The sequence below is a fragment of the Pteronotus mesoamericanus genome, unplaced genomic scaffold (assembly GCF_021234165.1).
Source record: "Pteronotus mesoamericanus isolate MK-2021 breed Mesoamerican mustached bat unplaced genomic scaffold, CSHL_Meso_final scaffold_167, whole genome shotgun sequence".
Taxonomy (NCBI): Eukaryota; Metazoa; Chordata; class Mammalia; order Chiroptera; family Mormoopidae; genus Pteronotus; species Pteronotus mesoamericanus.
In genome coordinates this window covers 12158587-12180482 of record NW_026555308.1, presented here as the reverse complement: position 1 = coordinate 12180482, position 21896 = coordinate 12158587, and the positions used below count along the sequence as shown (strand labels likewise).

The 21896-nt window shown below is 40.8% G+C and overlaps 1 protein-coding gene across 3 annotated transcripts in view; it reads left to right on the top strand.

Annotated features, from left to right (window-relative positions):
• PDXDC1 (pyridoxal dependent decarboxylase domain containing 1) overlaps positions 1-21896 on the top strand; it is a 51917-nt gene that overhangs the window by 28857 nt on the left and 1164 nt on the right. For 2 of the 3 annotated variants that reach the window (XM_054589611.1, XM_054589609.1), the window contains 13 exons: positions 119-167; positions 549-650; positions 1501-1626; positions 3745-3795; positions 12684-12747; positions 14427-14515; positions 15935-16040; positions 17886-18057; positions 18707-18825; positions 19114-19235; positions 20215-20307; positions 20381-20477; positions 21378-21494. In XM_054589611.1, coding sequence (XP_054445586.1) covers positions 119-167; positions 549-650; positions 1501-1626; positions 3745-3795; positions 12684-12747; positions 14427-14515; positions 15935-16040; positions 17886-18057; positions 18707-18825; positions 19114-19235; positions 20215-20307; positions 20381-20477; positions 21378-21494 — 1307 coding nt within the window. The remainder of the gene's footprint in view (positions 1-118; positions 168-548; positions 651-1500; positions 1627-3744; positions 3796-12683; positions 12748-14426; positions 14516-15934; positions 16041-17885; positions 18058-18706; positions 18826-19113; positions 19236-20214; positions 20308-20380; positions 20478-21377; positions 21495-21896) is intronic. The other variant, XM_054589610.1, reaches the window with a different exon arrangement.

Here is a 21896-nt window from a genome sequence, read left to right as displayed (position 1 = left end):
TGTTAAAGAAGCTAATAACATAGCTGGAAGACAGCAGAGCCTTTTTTTATATACGTACATACTTAGTGAATGAGCAGCAGTAAGTAATTAGTTCTTAGATTGGTGTTTTTTCTTCCAGTGTGAATCTGGCAACATTGGCTCTAGGTTATGTCTCCTCTTCAGTGCTGGTATGTTTTTGATTTACTAAATATTGTATTTTTAAAAATATTTAATTTATTTATTTTTAGACAGAGGGGAAGGGAGGAGAAAGAGATGGAGAGAAACATCAGTGTGCGGTTGCCTGTCATGTGTCCCTTACTGGGAACCTGGCCTACACCCCTGGCATGTACCCTTACTGGGAATTGAACCATGACTCTTTGGTTTGCAGGCTGGTGTTCAGTCCACAGAGCCACACCAGCCAGGACAGATTTACTAAATATTGTATTTTTAAGAAGGAATTTAAAATCCTTTAATCCCTGGTGGTTTTTCACAGTTCTTATGAATGGAGGGAAGGTATTGGATTTCGTGTATTTTAATAGTCTAACAAAAAGCTGTTCTCCCTTTGGTAGGCGGCAACCAAATGTGATAGCATGACATTGACTCCAGGCCCATGGCTGGGTTTGCCAGCTGTTCCTGCAGTTACCCTTTATAAACACGACGATCCTGCCTTGGTAAGCCTGCTGTCACTGGCAGGGAGTAGGGAGTGGCTCGTAATCATTTTTGGGTGTGGGAGCAAAATACGGAAAAAGTGAAAACTTTCCTTAATGTCACTTCTATTAGTTTTTGTTTTCAAAAACTTTTTAACCGAAGTGAAACTGTGTGATGTATTTTTTTTCCTCTTTATTTTCCCCATACTTATCTGTGTATGAAGAACATTTTATGATATTTTATGATTGCATAATCTGTCACTTTAATACCACAATTTATTTACTCATTCTACATTTATGGACTTTTAGGATGTTTTCAAATTTTTGTTACTGAAATAATGAGCATATTTCTGTTCTTCAAATTATTTCATTAGAATAGGTTCCCAGAAGTGGCATTCCTGTCAGCACTCGGTCCACACTGTCTAGAAGGTTGTAACAAAGTATAGTTGATGGTTTTTGACAGTGAACCACTTAGCGATAGGTTCATGCAAAACAAGCTTTAAGTGATTCTTGCTGTAACATCTGATTTCTTGCCCAATAGATAATGATCAAGTATTCAAGAATGATCAGAACAGCCTTGGAAAGGGCTGCTTCTTCAGTGGCTAAGAGCTCTGGCTCTGAGATGTGACCCTTCTATATTCTCACCCTAGTTTTGCCACATCTCAGACATGAAACCTTGAGCAAAGTAAGGTCCCTGGGTTAAGTTGCCTAGAATAAACTTCATGGAGTTGTTGGATGATCAAATGAATAATGCAAGCCAAGTGCCTGGCATAGCATCTGACAAATACTAAGTACCTAGTAAATGGTAACTAGTTAATTCTACCGTGTGATTTCATTAGCTTTGGTTAATAAACTCATATTGGCTTTTTTTTAGACTTTAATTGCTGGTCTTACATCAAATAAGCCAGCAGACAAACTCCGTTCCCTGCCACTGTGGTTGTCTTTACAATATTTGGGACTCGATGGGATTGTGGAGAGGATTAAGCATGCCTGCCAACTGGTGAGTAGAAATCTAAAGTTTAAATGAGTCACAAATACTCTTTGGCAAAAGCAGAGTCAGAAGAATACTGTAATACTTCATTGATTTAGCCTCCATCCTTGTCTGGATTTTCAGTTTCATAAGCAAGCATATTAATAGCATGTATACATTTCTTGTTCAGAGTTCTGGGAGAGACTGCTGGGGTTGTCCCAGCATTTGTATCCGAATGAAACCAGATTAAAATGAATGCTGTTGTCAGCGTAGGATGAGAAAAGAAGTCACAAGATGACAGCCAAGGACTGGCGAAGGCTGCAAAAAGGGGCATAAATGTTCCACTTGACTGACTCTTGAGGATAAAGGAAGATGAGGGTTAGGAGTTGATAATGGATGGCACATATATTTTTAACATCAGCTGGCTTGAGTTCCCTAATTGCCAGGCTTTGGGGGACAGTTTTAATTCTTTCTCTTTGAGGTGTCCTAATTTTGAAAATTATATAATTATGCTGTAGTTTAGAAAGCAAAAAAAATGTTGTATTTATGCAGTTGGAGAACTGAGTCCTACCTAATTCTCCACGTGTGATGTCACCTCTCTATAACTCCGTTTTCTCACCTATAAATAGGGATAATGACATAACAAAAGGTCATTATAAGGACCTAATGAGTTGATGGATGTAAAGCTCTTACAGTAGTAGTAGTGCCTAACCATACAGTAAGTTATGCAAATAGGTTTAAAAGTAAATCTTCATTTTAAATATATACTTGGAGAATTGGCCCTTCCTCAAGTGTCATTTTTATACTTAAAAAAAAATTAGTATTTTCATTTTACTGTGGCAGTAGTCTTCTGGTTCATAATGTCCAGATGGTCCATCCATGTTGTTGCAAATGGCAAGATTTCATTCTTATGGTTGAGTAATAGTCCATTATATTCCACATGTATATCATATTTTCTTTATTCATTCATCTCGTAATAGACACTTAGGTTGTTTTCATATCTTAGCTCTTATCTATAATGCTGCAGTAAACATGCGAGTACCTGTATCTTTTCAAATTACTGTTTTTGTTTTCTTCAGATAAATACTCAGAAGTGGAATTGCTGGATCCTATGGTAGTTCTATTTTTAATTTTTGGAGGAACCTCCATACTGTTTTCTGTGGTGGCTGGACCAATTTACAGTTTTACCAACAGTGCACAAGGGGTCCCCTTTCTCTATATGCTTGCCAACACTTGTAATGTCTTGTCTTTTTGATATTAGCCATTCTGACAGGTGTGAGGTAATATCTCATTGTGGTTTTGATTGGCATTTCCCTGATCATTAGGGATGTTGAACATCTTTTCACACATCTGTTGGCCATCTTTCTATCTTCTCTGGGAAAAGTCTGTTTAGATCTTCTGCCCATTTTTTTTTAATCAGATTGATTTTTTTTTTTTTTTTTTTTGCTATTAAGTTGTATGAGTTCTAGATATACTTTAGACATTAACCCTTTGTTAGATAAATGATTTGCAAATATTTTGTCCCATTTAGTAGGTTGCCTTTTCATTTTGTTGATGGTTTCCTTTGTTGTGCAGAAGCTTTTTAGTTTGATGTAGTTCCCCTTGTTTATTTTCGCTTTTGTTGCCTACACTTTGTAGTTTTTGAATGAATGAATGAATGACTTAAATTGCTAATATGAAAAATTCACTTGGCCTGGCCGGTGTGGCTCAGTTGGTTGCAGCATCATTCCATAATCAAAAGGTTGCAGTTTTGGCTTACAGTCTGGGCACATCCCTGGGTTCCAGGTTCCATCCCCTTTCTGGGTACATATGGGAGACAACTGGTTGATGTTTCTCCCTTTCTCTCTCTCTCTGAAAACAGTGAAAAAAAGTGTCTTCAGGTGAGGATAAAAATTCACTTGTGTCTCATCAGAAAGAGCTCTTCTAGATCCATGAAATATAACTTTAAACTGGAAGTATAGGGAATATTTGCAGATGTTGAAATGCAAAAATTGACAACTGAACTTAGAAATCACCAAGATGCAGATGGCTTTGTCTGCCTGGGATCCTTGTTTAGCAGACCTACAAAGACCTCATGAAAATTGCTTCTTAATATGTTGTGTCAATCTAATAAAATTACATAAGCTGTTTTTTTGTTGTTATTTGCAGAGTCAACGGTTGCAAGAAAGTTTGAAGAAAGTGAACCACATCAAAATCTTGGTATAGTATATAATATGATCTGTTTCTGAAGTAAAATACCTTTTAACTTTAACAACTTAGATTTTTCTCCAGATTTGATGCATTTCAGTGGAATTGTGGCAGCTCCAGTAAAACCACATTCTTTTTTTTTAATTAAAGTTTTTTTTCAGTTACAGTTTACATTCAGTATCATTTTGTATTAGTTTCAGGTGTACAGCATATTGGTTAGACAGTCATATACTTTACAAAGTGTTCCCCCTGTTATTTCCAGTACCCAGCTGGTACCATACATAGTTTATACAGTATTATTGACTATGTTTCCTATGCTGGACTTTAAAAAGCCACATGCTTTGCAAGAGACTCATGCATGTACTAATAACCTAATTCTACAGTTAGCATAAACACTAGACATTTGCACCATATACTGTTTGAACCCCTTTTTACACTGCTTTTCATAGAATCCAATCGTACTTTTATCTTGTTAAAATTAAGAATTGCACAGAATTAAATTACACCATTGACTTTACTGGCCCAACAACTGTAGAACATTTCTCTTCCTGAAATGAGAAATTATTTTATCTTTCAGAATGCTTTGGCCTACTCTTTCCAAAACCTTCTGACACCAGGGTTTTCATTTGCACAAAGGGGAATAAGGAAGAGAAAAGCAAATGCCCTGCTCTCATCTCCCCTGGTGTATTCCTAAAAGACATCAATCTACCAGATTACCCCCTGGAGATAATAACTAGACAAGGAAATGAGAATTTAGTAAGGCTGATAGCCAAGTATCAGTTCAGGTTTGAATGTTTTCATGTTTTGCTTTATTGTATTTTAGAATTTCAGAAAATCTTTAGGTCAGATTCTAATTTAAACAGGATCACTGAGTGTTACTTTTACAATTTTACAGGATACATTTGAATTTTAAACTAAAATTTGCTTTTATTCGGTGTTCAAGTTAGTGCAGCTTATTTACATTTTAGTGCATGGTGTGGTTTAAGTGCCTGAGAAGGGGGCTGCTCTGCACTGCCTTCTGAGCTTGTAGCCTACTCAGTTGACCTTAGTTGACCCAAATTCTAGCTCAGAAGAGGAGAGGGGTCCACCGGAGAAGCAGACAGATGATGTAAGTCAGGAGACTTGGGTTTTAATTTCAGTCATACCACAGGGGCCTGTGACATTCAGTCATTCTCTTAAGTGCCTAAGCCCATGAGCTCAGCACTCAGTGAAGGTATGTTGGTTGAAATCAGAGAAACCCAAATTTTGGATTCAAACGAGCAGGCTGGTAGGAATCAAGACAGTGGTGGCCTGTGTACTTTTTCTGTCTTCCCCTTGCTGAGCCTGCTCAGGCTGCCCTGATGTCCCCTCTGCTTCTCTCTCTGTGTCCTTCAAGCAGGGAGGATCTGATGATACTACTTAATCACCAGTTGATTTGGAGCATCTTTGTAAGGCCACATATGGCCCAGGCATAAACCTTGACCATCCCTACTTCCAAAGACTACTTTTCTCATTTGGGGATACAATATTTGGTGAACACTGTGAGGCATTGTGGCCTGTCAATAATCATCATCATTGTCACAGTTGCTGTTGTGAAATGTTTGCTGTGTACAGTGCAAGGTACTAAGAACTTTACTTGCATTATTTCATTTAACCCTCACAGCAGTCTCCCTTGTATATTCTGTTCCTTCCACCTGGAAACACTGTTCTCCCTAATTCTTACCATGATTGGTTTCTTATCTTCAGATCTTAGTACAAATATCACCTCTTCTTCCCTGACATCTTCCCTGACCACTCGATCTAGAACAGCCCCCATCATCCACCGTTCTCTATCCTCCTGGGTTTTTCCTTCATCGCACTTACCACTACCTGAAATAGTATTATATGTTTGTTTGTTGTATGTTTTTTCCCTGTAGAAGCTTCCTAAAAGCAAGGATTTTTGTCTTTTTTTATTTTCAATGGTTTTATGTCCTGTGCCGAATATAGTATGTGGCATAGAGTAAGGCATTCAAGCATGAATAAATAAATCTAACCTGTGAGTTGGATGCAATGGTTACTCCCTTTTTACTGGTTAGAGAACTAAGGCACAAAGTGGTTGAGTTGCCCAGGCCACACAGCTAGGTAGTGGTAGAGCTGAAATTCAAACTCCAAAGCCCATGTTGTTCACCAGTGGACCAGTCTCAGGACAGTTTACAGGAGAAATTAATTTGTTTTGCCTCAGTGGCTTGTTATGAAGGGCATATATGGGAAAGCAAAATGAAGATTGTAAGACATAAAACACTGGGTAGGCCAAAAGGTCCATTTAGTACTGTTTAGTTTTTTCTGTAAAACAAGGACACATTTTTCATTTTCACAAATAACTTTATTGGTATGGATATTTTGAATACATCAGCTATCTCCCACTATTGACTTCTTGGGGTAGAGGTCAGGGGTGCTGCTAACCATCTTCCAATGCATAAGACAACCCCACAGCAAAGAATTTTTGTCCAAAATGTCAATAATACCAAGAAACTTGGCAAACCGCATTTGACACATTCAATCAGTCATAGCACCTTCCCCATACACTGCACAAATCTTTTCTGGCATCTCAGATGTATTTTACCTTCCTTGAAATAGCAAAGCATAATGTGCTGAAAATGTTGCATATCTTCTTCCATCATCAGTATTAAAATGGCTCCACAAAAATGCACCAATTTTGGTGTTTCTTAAAATTATATTTTATTGATTATGCTATTATAGTTGTCCCAATTTTTCCCCCTTTGTCCCCATTCACTCCCTCGGGCAATCCCCACATCACTGTTCATGTCCATGGGTTATGCAAATAGGTTCTTGGCTACTCCATTTCCTGTTTTGTTCTTTACATCCGCATGGCTACTCTGTAACTACCTGTTTGTACTTATTAATCTTCTCATCTCTTCACCCATTCCCCCACACCCCATTCCTACCTGGCAACCATCAGAATGCTCTCTGTATCCATGATTCTGTCCCTGTTCTTCTTTGCTTAGAATATTTTTTAGATTCAGTTGTTGATAGGTATGTTTTTATTGCCATCTTATTCATAGTTTTTATCTTGTTTTTCTTACATAAGTCCCTTTAACATTTCACGTAATAATGGCTTGGTGATAATGAACTCCTTTAGTTTTTTCTTGTCTGGAAAGCTCTTTATCTGCCCTTTGATTCCAAATGATAGCCTTGCTGGGTAGAGCAGTCTTGGCTGTAGGTCCCTGCTTTTCATGACTTTGAATATTTCTTGCCTATCCTTTCTATCCTGCAAAGTTTCTTTTGAGAAATCAGCTGATCGTCTTAGGAGAAATCCCCTGTAGGTAACTAACTTATTTTCTCTTGCTCCTTTTAAGATTCTTTATCTTTAACCTTTGGAATTTTAATTATGATGTGTCTTGGAGTGGGCCTGTTTGCATTCATCTTTTTGGGACTCTGTGCTTCCTGGACTTGCATGTCTATTCCCTCCACCAAATTAAGGATGTTTTCTTCCACTATTTTTTCAACTACATTTCCAAATTTCTTGTTCTTTCTCTTCTTTTCTGGTACCCTATGATGTGACTGTTGAAATGCTTGAAGTTGTCCTAGAGGCTCCTTTGAGTATACTCATTTTTTTTTTAAATTCTTTTTTCTTCTTGTTATTCTGATTGGTTGTTTTTGCTTCCTTATTTTCCAGATTTTTGATATGATTCTAGGCTTTATCTAATGTACTGTTGTTTCCTTGTAAATTGTTCTTTATTTCAGTTAGTGTATCCTTTGTTTCTGACTGGATCTTTTTTATGCTGCTGAGGTCCTCACTAAGTTCCTTGAGCACTCTTATAACCAGCGTTTTGAACTCTGCATCTGATAGATTGCTTATCTCCATTCTGATCTTTCTCTCGAGTTTTGATCTGTTCTTTAATTTAAGCCATGTTTCTTTGTCTCATCATTATGGCAGTTTCCATGTGTTTGTTTCTATGTATTAGGAGGAGCTATTATGACTCCGTGTCTTAATAGCGTGGCCTAATGTAGCAGGTGTCCTCTAGGGTCCATTGCCACAGCCTCCCCTATCACCCAAGGTGTGTACTCAAGGTGCACCCTTTGTGTGGGCTGAGTACACCCTCTTCTCATAGTTGAATCTTGATTGCTGTTGGCAGGTTAATGGGAGGGATTTACCCAGGCCAGTCAGCTGCAAGGACTGGCTGTGACGACTGACTACCATCCTCTGCCCTCCATGGAGGATCAGCTGTGCAAGGACAGGGTATTGGTGCTCTGACATGGTCTGTGGCTGCCCACTGGGTACACAGGCTCTGGGGTTTCCCTGGTGGTACAAGCCAAGGTCAGCCCCGACCTGCGTCTGCCTGGGTTTTCCTGCCTGAGCTATAAAGCAGTCTGAGATGGCTGCTGTTTGTGCTGGGCTTGAAGATTCCCAGGTAAAGCCAACCTGTGAATCTAGGCTGGCTGCTGCTAGTACCAGGCCTGGGGCCACTTAGCAAGAGGTGCAGGGGCTGGGGGTTCAGTGAGACTGGCTGTTGCTTCTTTGATAGGATTTAGGAAGTTGTAAAGCTTGAGCTAAAACCAGCTCTTCATTTGGAAAAGCAGCTTGGAATGGGCCTGTAAGTTGGTTGGGATGGAGTCTCAGGGGATTTCCAGGGTGTGGCAAACTATGGTAGTCAAGTTGATGGAGTCTCAGATCTGGCACCAGCCTGCTGGCTCTGTGGCTTTGTGGGAGAAGGGGTCAGAAAAGGAACAGTGGCCTCTGTCCACTTTTCTGTCTGGGAGAAAGTTGTCCCCCAGCCTTGGCCTTGATGCTGGACACTTCATTTTCTCCCTTTATGCCACTGGTACCTTTCAAGCTGTTACCCCAGTGCTAGAGCTCAGAAGGAGTGAGGCTGAATAGGTGAGTCCGTGTGTGGGTTCTTTAAGATTAACTGCTCAGGACTTTAGCAATTTCTTCCACCAACTCAATCTCCACTGGTTTTTGCAGCCAGAAGTTGTGGAAACTTATCTTCCTTGTACTGGAACCCTGGGCTGGGAGGTGTGGTGTGGGGCTGGGACTTCTCACTCCTGAGATATCCCTCCCAAAGTTATTTCCACCACACATGGATGTGGGACCAACCTGTTCCTTATCTCTGCCCCTCCTACCAGTATGGATGGATGTGGTTTCTCTAATTCCATAGTTGTCAGACTTCCATTCTACTTGATTTCTGGTGGCTCTGAGTGGTGGTGGTTCTATATTTTAGTTGTAATTTTGACGTGGTTGTGTGAGGAGGCGACCTATGTTTATCTATGCCACCATCTTAACCAGAAGTCGATACTTTTTTTTTTTTAGATGCATGTTAAGATGACAGCTGTCACTAGACGGTTGGGGGTGCATACAAGAGGCAACTGATTGATGTTTCTTTCACATCAAAATTTCTCTCCCTTTCTTTATCCCTCCCTTCCCTCTCTCTAAAAAAATAAATAAATAAAATCTTAAAAAACCATATGGAGACATTGAATCCTCACAATAAGTCACAGTGGCACTATTATTTCCATTTCCGTTGCTCAGACTAGTTATGTGTCCAGAGTCCCATAACTAGTATGTGGCAAAGCCGGGACCTAAATACAGGTTACCTAAGAATAGTTGTCTCCCTTCTTCAAACTGTCATGGGCCTCTTTCCTTCCCATCTGGATGGCCCTTCAGGAGTACCTCACATCACTGAAACACAGATCCATTCCCCTAGCACACCAGCACCAGCACCGACACCTTTGCCAGGGTGCCAGGGGTGACTTTTGACCTGTTTTGTCAGTGAACCAATTCAGGTCTTCTCTGCAGCTTCATCATAAAGCTGTTACTTTACTGGACTCTCATCTAGCACATGGGTTACAGTCTAAAGTCACAAAGGGGTAGTCTTATGTTATCACTTTATACCTGAAAAATCTCAAAATTCCCCTATGGGTTACTTTACCTGGTTTTGTGTTTGCATTTCTGCTGGCTTTGCTTTTTAGTGTTCTCCTGCTTTCACTATGATATATCTAAGTGAGGTTTTGGGGGTTTTTTGATTGGGACTTGTGTTTATTTCAACTGAGGATTCTTTTTTTTTTTTTTTTTTTTTTTTAAAGATTTTATTTATTTTAGAGAGAGGGAAAGAAACATCATTTGGTTGCCTCTCATCCATACCTTAACTGGGGACAGGGCTTGCAACCCATGCATGTGCCCTGACTGGGAATTGAACCGGCAACCTTTGGCTTTGTGGGATGATCATCAACCCACGGAGCCACGCTGGCCAGGGCAGGAGGATTCTTTTTTTAATCAATTATGTAGAATTCATTTTTTCAAATATGACTTTTTTTTTTGGTCGTCCTATCTGCTAGCTCTTCAGCTGCATGTCGAGCCTGGTTTTTCCGTCTCCCGTCAGTGTCTTTGGTGCCCTCCATCTCTTTGCTGTCTTCTAGTGCATTTCTTCAGACCTTTCTTTGAGTTCAATAATTTGCTCTTGAGTTGCAGCTAATCTGTTTAACTTATGACTGTATTTTTGCTTCAGGTAACTTCTTTTTCATTTCAGGATATTCCCTATAGTTCTTTCAAATCATTGTCTTTTTTAATTATCTTTTAAAAATGTTTCCTGGTCTTTTGTTTTTCTATTTAAACACAGTTATTACAGTCTATTTCAGATTGTTGTTTTACTGTTTCAGTTCTTGGGGACATAAAGTGCCCTCTCAGTTGTGTCTACTGACTTTATTTTCTCTGTGTGTATTGTTTTTTTTATTATGAGCTGGTTCGTTTGTTTTTCTTTTCTTGTGTGACTGGCCTAGGCCTATTTATTTATTTTGGTTTCACTGCTTTAGGAATCCTATACCACATAGTATATCAAGCCCAGGTGCACTGCACACATGATATTTTGATTTCTCATGCAAGAATATTTTTTCTTCCTTTATAGAACCTCAGGCAGGGTTAAGCTTTCTTGCTGACAGGTGGGTGAAGTTTTTCTTTCCATCTTTTCATAAGGACTATTCTTCAAGGGTCCTGGCTTTATTCACAGTCACCACTATCCCTCACATGGGCCTAAAGACCCAAGATCCTAGACATTAAAGCCAAGCTTCAGACCCATACATGTGCCTGTCTCCCCAGCCTCTGCAGCTTGCCTTACAATAATAGCCTTTCTGTTTTCTTTCTGGTTTCACCTTTTTTGTGAGCCTAGCAATGGTTTAAACTTTTTTTGGTTGTCAGTTATATTTAATCCAGCATTTCAGGTATTTAGAATTGATAACTTCATTATTATCTTAGTCTGCCATGTTGCTAGAACCAGAATTCTAGGTATATAGTCATCCCTCAGAATGCATAGGGTACTGGTTTCAGGACCTTCTGAAGACACCAAAATCTGCTATGTTCAGGTCCCTTATATATATTTGCATATAATCTATGCACACTCTCCTGTATACTTTAAATCATCTTTAGGTTACTCACAATACCTAATACAATGTAAATGCTATGTAAATAGTTTTTATACTGTATTTTTTAGAGAATAATGACAAAAAAAGGAGTCTACATGTGCAGTACAGATGCAACTACCATAGGCCTAACTACGTAGTACATGTCAGGGACATTACAGTTGTTTTTTTTCCAAATATTTTTTATGCCCTGTTACTTGAATTCTTGGGTATGGAGCCCACAGGTATGGAGGGCTGACTGTATAACACTGTGCAGTATTTCTTATGCACACTGACATATGAGATCATTGAGTTCAAAGAAATAAGAAACAAAAGATTATATAGAAGTCTTGACACTCAAATCACTCTGCCTTATCCTGAGGAAAGGGGAATGGTTGTAGAATTTTGTCACTCTTGTTCCTATTTCCTTATTGGGCTTATCCATTCTATTTAAATATTAAGCCCTTCTAACTTTAAAGTATTAATGCATTTATTTTTATGAAAGTTAAAGGAATAATAATTTTGAAGATACAGGAATTAGCTCAATAGATAATTAGCAGATTTGAATATACGTCATCTTTGATCTGAATCACATCCATAGGGTCTTTAGAAAAGTCAATAAAAAGATCTTGAGACAACAATTTCCTGTCCTCTTTCCAAGTTAGTATTTCCTGTTTGGCTCTACAAGTGAGCCATCACATCACAGAGCCTTGGAAAATAAGTTTTATAACTAGAATAGTAGTACTAGAATTGTTGAATGCTTAGAGACTTTTTCTCCCCATGTTTCTCCCTCCCTCATCCCTCAAAATACCAGTCTGTCAAGGGCATTGTTGCTCCTTCTGTATCCTGACTCCATGGTAAAGCAGATCGCCGACTGTGTATTTGTTCAGTGGAGAGCATGAACTTACACTGGCTTATGCAAGTGGAAATTTTTATCTGTCATGAACTTCATCTGCGAAGTTGGTTGCCTGATGGCTGTCCTGAATATAGCACCACTTTACTGATTTAGAAAATACAAAGATACAGTTCTAGACTGTGGCTATCTATGTTGCCAGCAGGCCTTGCATCCTGGTCAGGGAGTTTGACAAAGTGAAAGTCCTTGTTCTCCTTTTTTCTATGACTAAAATATTCCAGTCAGTCCTGATTGAGTTAGCATTATTTATGGAGTCTTGAAAGCTTTGGTTCTCTCAACACTGATTCTAGTTCCACTTTTTCCTTGCCTTTTTTTTTTTATCTGTAATGTTAGACTTATGTTTATCCATTATTATTAAAACTTCCTCCTGCTTTAATTTCAGTGTACCAGTGTCACATATCGTAATTCAGCAGTGTGTTTGCAGAACTAGCTTATAGTTATTTCTCAGAATTTTACTGAACTCTTAATTTTTATTTCTCTAACAAATGAAATTAACCTTTGAACTTTTTACATGTTTATTAAGAAAATATAACAGCTCTAGCCTGTTTCCAGCTTGTATCATTTTGTAGGTGTTTGAAATTTATGTTACTGGGTAACGTCAGATTCCATTTTTCAGGTGGAAGATGAGCTCAGTTCTCCAGTAGTAGTGTTCAGGTTTTTCCAGGAATTACCGGGCTCAGGTAGGTGATTCTAAAAAGAGAGAATTTGTGTGTGTGTGTGTGTGTGTGTGTGTGTTTAAGGGCTTTGAATTTTAAACTGTTTTAAGTGAAATACATAGTCCAAAATATTTCAATTGCTAAAATCTGAAGTCATCATTTCAGAAAAATGTAATAATTTTCCTAAGAACTCCAGACCTAAATGCCTTAACATTTTCCTGAAAATTTCCTATGTTAATCTAGTGGTTTACAAAATCTCGTCCATGCACTGGTACTGCCCTACTTACTAGGTATTTTGATTTAGTAGGTTGGATCCAGGAATCTCTATTTTTTTAAGAGTGTCCCAATGCCACCAGCCTAGCCCATAGCACTGTTATTTTTTCACTTGGGTGGCCACCGTCCCCTCTCAACCGATCTATCAACTTCTGTACATTCCATGCATCCCATTCCAGACCGTTCCCTACATGGCGGTCAGAATGAGCATTATAAGTGGAAGTCACATTGTGTCACTTTCCAGGATCTTACTGTTTCAGTTGAAGAAGGTCCAAGCTCTATACCAGGCCTTGTAAGGCCTGAAGTTCTAGCCTTTGCCTTCCTCTCTGGCTTCCACTTAGGCTACTTTCCTCTTGCTCACTAGAGTAAGATCTTTGTAGTTGCTGTTTCCTCTGCCTCTGATACATTTCCCCTGGCTCTTCTGGCTGGCTTCTCACCTTTCAGGTCTCCATAATGTCCACTTCCTCAGAGAAGCCTTTTCCATCTGTCCTAAGATGACTCCCTGTTATGTCAGAGTCCCCCTTCTTTCATGGCACTCACAACAATATTAGTGATTTCATTTCTTTCTTTATGGTCTATTTCCTCTAGTACAATAGAATGTAAACTCCAAGATGACAAAAAGCTTACCAGACTTATATTCCTCAGGCCTAACGCAGCTCCCAGCACAAGCAAGCACCCAGACTGTTTGATGGATAGAGGCTAACTCTGTTGTGATTTAACTTGCACAGTGCTTAGCTGATAACTTTTAATGTTACAGTTTGATTTCCTTTTGAAATTCCTTGAAAAAAAACTTTTTAAATGAAATTAAGAATTCTCTGTGTGTGAATATATCCAGGGGTTATGTTTTTCAAGAAAGCGTAAGATTTAATTTAGTAAGACACATTTATTTTTAAATTGTGTTTTAAAGAAAACATAAAATTTGCCACCTTAACCATTACATACACAGTTAGGGGTGTTAAATATGTTCACATCGTCATACAGCAGCTCTCCAGAACTTTTTCATCCTGCCAGACTGACACTCTGTACCCATTAAACAACAACTCCCCATTTCTTCCTCTTCCCAGCCCCTGGCAACCACCTTTCTACTTTCTATTTTTATTAATTTGACTTTTTTAGGTACTTCATAAAAGCAGAAGCATGAAGTACTTGTCCTTTTGTGACTGGCTTATTTCACTTAGAATAATGTCCTCAAGTTTTATCCATTTTGAGCATGTGATAGAATTTCCTTTCTTAGGCTGAATAATAGTCCATTTTATGTTTATACCACATTTTGTATAACCATTCATGTAAGATATACATTTGATTTCTGTAATATTTGAGACTTTTGTGGGGGTTAATGTTAGGAGCTAAATGAATTGGAGTTGGAGGGGTACCTGTTTTAGTTCCCTGTGCTTCTGGGAGGTAATCCCCTTTTTCTGTTTTGGTGTCAGATCCAGTGCTTAAAGCTGTCCCAGCGCCCAACATGGCACCTTCAACAGTCAGCCGGGAGAGACATTCCTGTGATGCACTGAATCGCTGGGTGAGAACGGCAGTCCTGTGCTTTCTTCTGTCCCAGATGGTTGGGATAACACATGGTCATGTCTGGGAAATCAGACCCACAGGAGGGAGCCCTCTCTGAAGACACTGGGCTTCATTCTGGGATTTTCTAATCGGATCACCACCTCACATACTGTGTGACTCCTGGCACATCCTCCTCCCAGCATAGTTTCCCCACGTGACCATTTCTTCGCTGTCAAACAACATGCACCATGTGGACTGCAGTGCAGCCGCACTGGGGTTCTGGTGAGGGTCTGTAGTGATAGTAGAAGGCGCATAAGCCAGAGGCCCCTGAACACCCTTGGCAGCCTGGCATTGTGCTTTGGCTGCCTTTTGACACTGAAATTGTACCTCTAGGAGTTTTAGTTTAAAGAATGTTGGAAACAATGTAAGGATATTTAGCAAAGCAGTGTTAATCCTAACAAAATATTGGACATGCCCAACCTAGGACGTTTGGTGAATAAGTTATGGTACATCCATGCAATGATATTCAAAAGTCTCAGATTAAACCATGTAGCTGAGTGCTTAGGAAAGACAGGAAGTGGTCATAATTTATATGAAAAACATGCAGGTCACTACACAGGGTATAGAATATCCTGTTTTATGACAACAACAAAGCACACTGACACCACTCACACAGAAAGGGTGGGTATATCACATGGCTACAGTGGGTATATCTCAGCAGTGTGCTGTGGATAATTTTTATTTTATTCTTTTGGTTTACTTCTATTTCCTAGATTTTTCTACAATGAACTTAAGTTTTTTTAGTAAGAATAGATGCAAAGCCCTGACTCAGTATGGCTCAGTTGGTTGTTCTTCTGCAAAGCAAAAGGTTACCAGTGTGATACCTGGTCAGGGCACATGCCTGGGTTGCAGGTACAGCCCCACTCGATGTTTCTCTCCCTCACTGATGTTTCTCTCCTTCTCTGTGTCCCTCCCTTCCCATCTTTCTAGAAATAAATAAAATCTTTAAAAAAAAAAAAAAAAAAAAGGAAGAATAGCCCTGGCTCTTGTGGCTCAGTGGATTGAGCACCGGCCTGTGAACCAAAGGATCGCCTGTTCGATTCCCAGTCAGGGCACGTGCCTGGGTTGCTGGCCAGGTCCCCAGTAAGGGGCATGTGAAAGGCAACCACACATCAATGTTTCTCTCCCTTTCTCTCTCTCCTTTCCCCTCTGTCTAAAAATAAATAAAATCTTTAAAAAATAAAAAAAATTTGAAAATTAATATAAAATTTACTGTTTCTGAAAATGAATTGCCATAGTATTCAAAGAGAATCAAAAGATTAAAGGAAATTAGCCCCCAAAGAGCTTCCTGGGTCTACACTGAATAGACGAGGGCAGGTCTGAAGACACTTGATTTCCTCCTTGCAAGAGTGTATTCATTCTGCACCTCTTCCTGCAGCTGGGAGAACAGCTGAAACAGCTGGTCCCTGCCAGTGGCCTCACCATCATGGATCTGGAAGTGGAGGGCGTGTGCTTGAGGTTCAGCCCTTTGATGACAGCAGCAGGTAACTTGTCTCCATGGATAGCCCCCACTTTTGTTCTAGGAAGCAACAGTGACATGTCTATGAATTTCAGGCTGTGGGATTGATTAGCTTTCCCCTGTGACAGTCTGTTCTCTTTCAAGAGGCTTTTTCTTTTCTTTTGGGTTAAATTTAGGTAGATTTGCCTTCCAGTGTCATTTCTCAGAAACAGAGACTTCTGAAGTCACTTGAATCTCTATGTTTTGCTGTCTTGTGATCCTTTTCTATTCAGTGGTTCTCAGTCCACACTGTACATTAGAATCACCTGTGGAGCTCTGAAAGCTCTCGGTGGCTGGGCCTCACCTAGAGGTTCTGATTTACTTGGTCTAGAGTGGAGGCTGGACATCTTATTTTTAAAAGTTTCCTTGGTGATTTGAATAGGCCAGCAAAGGTTGAGAACCACTGTTTTAGTCATTTAAGAAAGCAATGTAGCTGAAAATCATGGACTTGGATGACAGAAAGTCCAGGGTGTTTGTTGTCCCCTCGACCACTTCATACCTGTGGGGACCTTGAGCAAGTTTCTTATCTCCACACCTGTTCCCAACTACCTCATGGTAAGGATACAAAGATTAAAATGAGATCGTGTATTCGGTATATGAAATGCCTTATGGTAGGCGCTTAAAAATAAGCTGAAAGCCCTGGCTTGTGTCATTCAGTTGGAACATCGTCCTGTAACCAAAGGGTTGTGGGTTCAATCCTAGGTCTGGGCACATATAATACCCAATCTGGGCACGTGTGGGAGGTAACCAGTCAATCTTCTCTGTCGTGTCAATGTTTCTCCCTTCCTCTCTCTCTAAAAGCAATGAAAAAATAATGTCCTCGGATGAGGATTTAAAAAAAAAAAGCTGAAAAAAAGATATATTAAAATTTTTTATTGTGCTTTATTTTAAACATTTGCAGAAAATGGTGGTGTTTTATGAGATATTTTCAACGTTTTGGGAAAGGTATTTTCTCAAAGACATCAAAGGAGGGAAGTGCAGGCATTTGTCTGCAAAGGAAAGCTATTCATGAAGATGGTTGGTGGCCTCAGGATTCTCTAGGAGCATCGTCTCTGCTCTGTAAGGTCCTTACCCCAAGCCTCAGAGGCTTGGTCTATAAAACTGGAGAAGCTAGTTGAGGACACCAAGGGAGCATGTACTGAGGCTTCGTGAGCGCACGTGCAGTGTTCGCGTCAATGGAAGTGAGGGAGTAGTGGTGGTGCCATGACTCTTGGATCCCTGAAGCCCAGAGGCCTCTCAGGCTCTGACCTTCAGATGTGGCTTAGTTCTGCCTTCTTCATCACCCTGCCTTTCCTGCCTCCCCACCACAAACACACCAAAATCCTTTTCTTTCCAAGATGTCAAGTCTACAGAAAGAACTGTGTGGTTGCCTCTTTGTTCTCAACCTGCAATAGGATGTTTATAACATGACTTATGCAGAATCTTTCTGTGGGAAGAATCTGATTTCCACGTTCGTTTCATTATGTATTAAGTCTGTCTTTGATAGAAGAAACCTGCATCTAGAGGAGCTGGTTATATTATTTTTTTAAAATAGAATCCACTGAGGTGACATTGGTTCACATGGTCATACAGGTTTCAGGCGTACATTTCTGATACGTGATCCGTATATTGCACTGTGGGACCAACACCCAATGTCAGATCATCTTCTGTCACCATATATTTGGCCCCCTTTTTAGTAGTTTTGTTTTTTTTTTTTCCTTTAGCTCATCTGTTCCAGCTAATTGGATGTACCTAGAGCTGTTGGCCTTTCTGGTAGAGGAAATGAGAGCCCTATGCTCTCGTATTTAGCAATTCCTTAACCATTTCTCTAATGTTCTGTGAATGATTTTAGTTTTAGGAACTCGGGGAGAGGACGTGGATCAGCTTGTAGCCTGCATACAAAGCCAGCTACCTGTCCTCACCTATACACTGCAGCTGCGAGAGGAGTTCAAGCAAGAGGTGGCAGGCACAGCAGGCCTCTTACACGTTGATGATCCTAACTGGCCAGGAATAGGGGTTGTCAGGTATGGTCTTGGCTTGCTGCCTGCTGTTAATTTCTCTTTGCTGTATAAAAACTATGGTGGGTCATTTATGAACCAATTTAACAATCTCGGATGTGTGTCGTCACAGTATACATGTATGATGAAAATTCAACTAGATGTTTTGGGTGTTTACAAGAGCACGGTGCAGCAGGCTACGGGGCCACAATTACACTCAGGGCACTACAGCAGCCGCTGTATGTGCTTTCTGTGCCAACTTATAAGTGACTAGGACAAGATGTATTCAGGTATATAGCTGACAGGTGGTTCCCGTGCATGGCGTGTGAGAAAACCCAGTTCCCTAGCAGAGCAAATGGTGTGTCCTTTGTAGTCAGTGTGTCGTCTTGCCTGTGGTTGCTTTCCACCTCCTTTCAGGATGAGGAACAGCTCCTTTTTTATGATGAGACTTCCGGACCTTGCCTTCAGTCTCTAAATTCAGTGGACCTACAGGCTTGGCCTTTCCTTGAGATATTCATGAAAGTTAGTGATCTTGAAACCAGCTGGTTCCTTTGCACATTTGTCTCATTCCACGTTCTTGCTAACCTCTCAGAGCTTATACTCCCCCTGTAATCCTGTGTCTGAAGAGACATTTGATATTCTAGATTTAAATACTGTTGTTTGATATTGTTTATAGGTATGAACATGCTAATGATGATAAGAACAGTTTGAAATTAGATCCAGAAGGGGAAAAAATTCATGCTGGACTCCTGAAAAAGTTAAACGAACTGGAATCTGACCTTACATTTAAAATTGGTAATTACAACTTTTATAAGTCACCTGTGAACTTTGCCAGGATACATCTAATTTGCTTAACAGAAAACAGGCTGTCTCTTTGAGGAAGTGTTGGTTTCGTTCTTCTTGGGGAGTGAATAGCTCCTTTCCCTTTTGCAGCCTCTCTGGGCTTCCTGTCTCCTCATTAGAACCACCTTCCTCGCTCCATAAGGAGGCTCCTTTGCACATGATCATGCTGTTTCACAGAAAAGCAGGCCTGTGTCTGACTGATGGCAGGTAACCAACTTGGTCTGCTGTTTGTTCCCACAGGCCCTGAGTATAAAAGTATGAAGAGCTGCATTTACATTGGTATGGCAAGTGACGACATAGATGTTTCTGAACTAGTGGAGACCATTGCAGCCACAGCCCGAGAAATTGAGGAAAATTCAAGGGTCTGTAAGATTAATGAGCATTTCATTCCTTTTCTGGGTTTTGCCCGGGCAACTAACTAGAGTCAGAGGAAGATCCTGACCTCAGAAATGTCCGTTCATTCATTCTTCCCCAAAAAGTTTTTAAATCTTTGCCAGGCGTCAGGAATGCCAAGTGGATTTGACATGGTCCCTGTCCTCAGGGAACTCACAGGCAAGTTGGAGAAAGAGATAAATATAATCAAGTGAGGTGGTAAATGCTGTGGAGTAGAAGTTAGCGGTAGCTGAGCGTTCAGGAAGATGTATTCATTCTGCCAGACAAGGCCAAGGAAGACTTGCTGGTTGTAGCTGGGTCCTGAGGCTGAATGAGACAGATGTTTCTCATAACTGGAACTTCCCGTCAGTAGCATTCCTGCTCCTGTTGGCCAGTTGGCATGAAGGAGGAGGCTATGAGGTGTAAAGTCGCTCCTCCCAACCAGAGATTTGAAGCACTAGAGAGCATCCAAAAGGAGAAAAGTGACCAAAGCAAGACTGATCTGAGAAGAGACAGCAACACCTGTCATGTGTCAATTTTGGTAGGGGTGGGGAAGAGAAGGAAGTTTGAAATGAGGCTGAGGAGCAAGCTTTATTCCTTCTTGAGTGGACTTAAGTTTCTTCCAAGCCTGACTATATCACTTCTGACTCCATATCCACGAATGTGGAGCTGTATGTCTATTTTCTACTGATCTGACATTCAGATCATAGGGACAGTTATTTCTCCTCTCTGTACCCTGGCTAATAAGGCTGGTCACCAAGGTATGTCTGCCTAAGGTTCCTTGAGCATTTTATTTTATCCTCTTTTATTAGATTTTCTATTTTATTTTTATACTGATGTTTTAATTAAAGTACAGAATTCCATTTACTAACAAACTTTCAAAAAATGTCCCCAACACTGTGTTAATAGTTCTTCTAGGCCCCGGGCAGTAAGTTTAGACAAGTAATGCCTTTCTTGGTCTTAACACAGCTTCTGGAGAACATGACAGAAGTGGTTCGGAAAGGAATTCAGGAAGCTCAGGTTCAACTGCAGAAGGCCAACGAGGAGCGCCTTCTGGAAGAGGTGAGTCTGTGGAGTGGCTCAAGCTGGGAGCCAGACTGGACAGGGCGATGTTGAGCAACGTTATGTTTTGCAGGGGGTGTTACGACAGATCCCTGTAGTAGGATCCGTGCTGAATTGGTTTTCTCCAGTCCAACCTTCACAGAAGGGAAGAACTTTTAACCTAACAGCAGGTAGGACTCACAGCCTCCTCCCAGATTTCATGTACCTTGAGAGTTTTGACCAAATGCCCTGGGATCCAACACTCACTGAAAAGCCTTGTGTATGTCCCATGCTTTATCCTGGGTACTGTGCCAGGAATCCATCTGCCCCTGTGACTTTCATATTCCCTCTCCCGCCCCCACTGCTGAAATGGCACGAAAGCAGATACATGTTGCCCACAGCAGACTTCCTGGAACCCAATGAGGACATGTTCACTCAGCTGTTCAGACCCTCAAGGCTGGGTCTCAGCGTTGTGCTTCAGTGTTAACATTGTAGTCCTCATTAGTGTTTTGCCCAGGAGAGGGCTCCCATTGAAAGGGACAATTAAAAGACTGTGGTCTATAGCACTGGACAGTTTGAATTCAAACTAGAGAACCAACAAGAATTACCAGTTGCTGGGATTTGGGGAAGATAATATCCAACTATAGGACTCCTTTCCTGTTCTGGCAGGAGCTCTCTCCCTCTGTCCCTTCCCCAGGAAATAATGACTTCGCTGTCACAGGACAACCAGATAATCTGACTTTCAGCCATTCCTTGTTGCCAAAGTACAGTTGCTAAAGCTTTCTGAGGGGAAGATAGCGTGTGTCCCACTTGGGCCTGGCTCTCCACACTGCTGGCTGAGTGTTTCACATGTCCGCAGGGTGCCTGGGGAGGCAAGGATGAAACACACCAGCAGGACCAGACTCATGAACACAGCTGTGAGATGGCTTTCTCCAGTTCCTGGCATGTTTCAGGGGCTCCCAAGTCTCTACCAGTCTACGCAAGGCTGCATGGGTGGAGGAAGCTCAACAGGGAACAAGGCTGTGTTGGGGCATCTCCCAGGGCAGCCTGTGCCAGGAGTGTCCACCCACCCCTCTTTCTTTTCCCGGCAGGCTCTTTGGAGTCCACAGAACACACTTATGTCTACAAAGTACAAGGTACTGGAGTAACACCGCCTCAGACCCCCTCAGGGACTCGCACTAAACAGAGACTTCCAGGTACATCTGCATGTGAGTTAACACTCAAGGGGTTGTATTTCTCTTGGGAAAACAGACCTTTTTGCATCATGGAATGGTTTTCCATTTGGATTAGCTGCATTCCTTTGTTTTCATGGTTCTTGAACCCAAAGTCCTTTTTATCTTAGACTAAGACCAGCTGTCTCTTTAAATAACCATTCCAGTTGCCTTGGGCTTTAGCCTTGGAGGAATACCTCCATAGCATTCCCGAGGGGGAAGTGAGAGTCTTGAGAACTGGCATCATGCTTAACCAGGTGTTTGCTCTTCTGAGTTTTTCTTTATTAAGGTGGCCTCAAAAGTTCCCAGCCTTGGGAGCATGTTAATCTCCTGTCAGCTCTGTTTTCTTGCCTCACCACTTAAATGCTTCAGAGCCACTAATTCCAAGGGTTTCTGCTG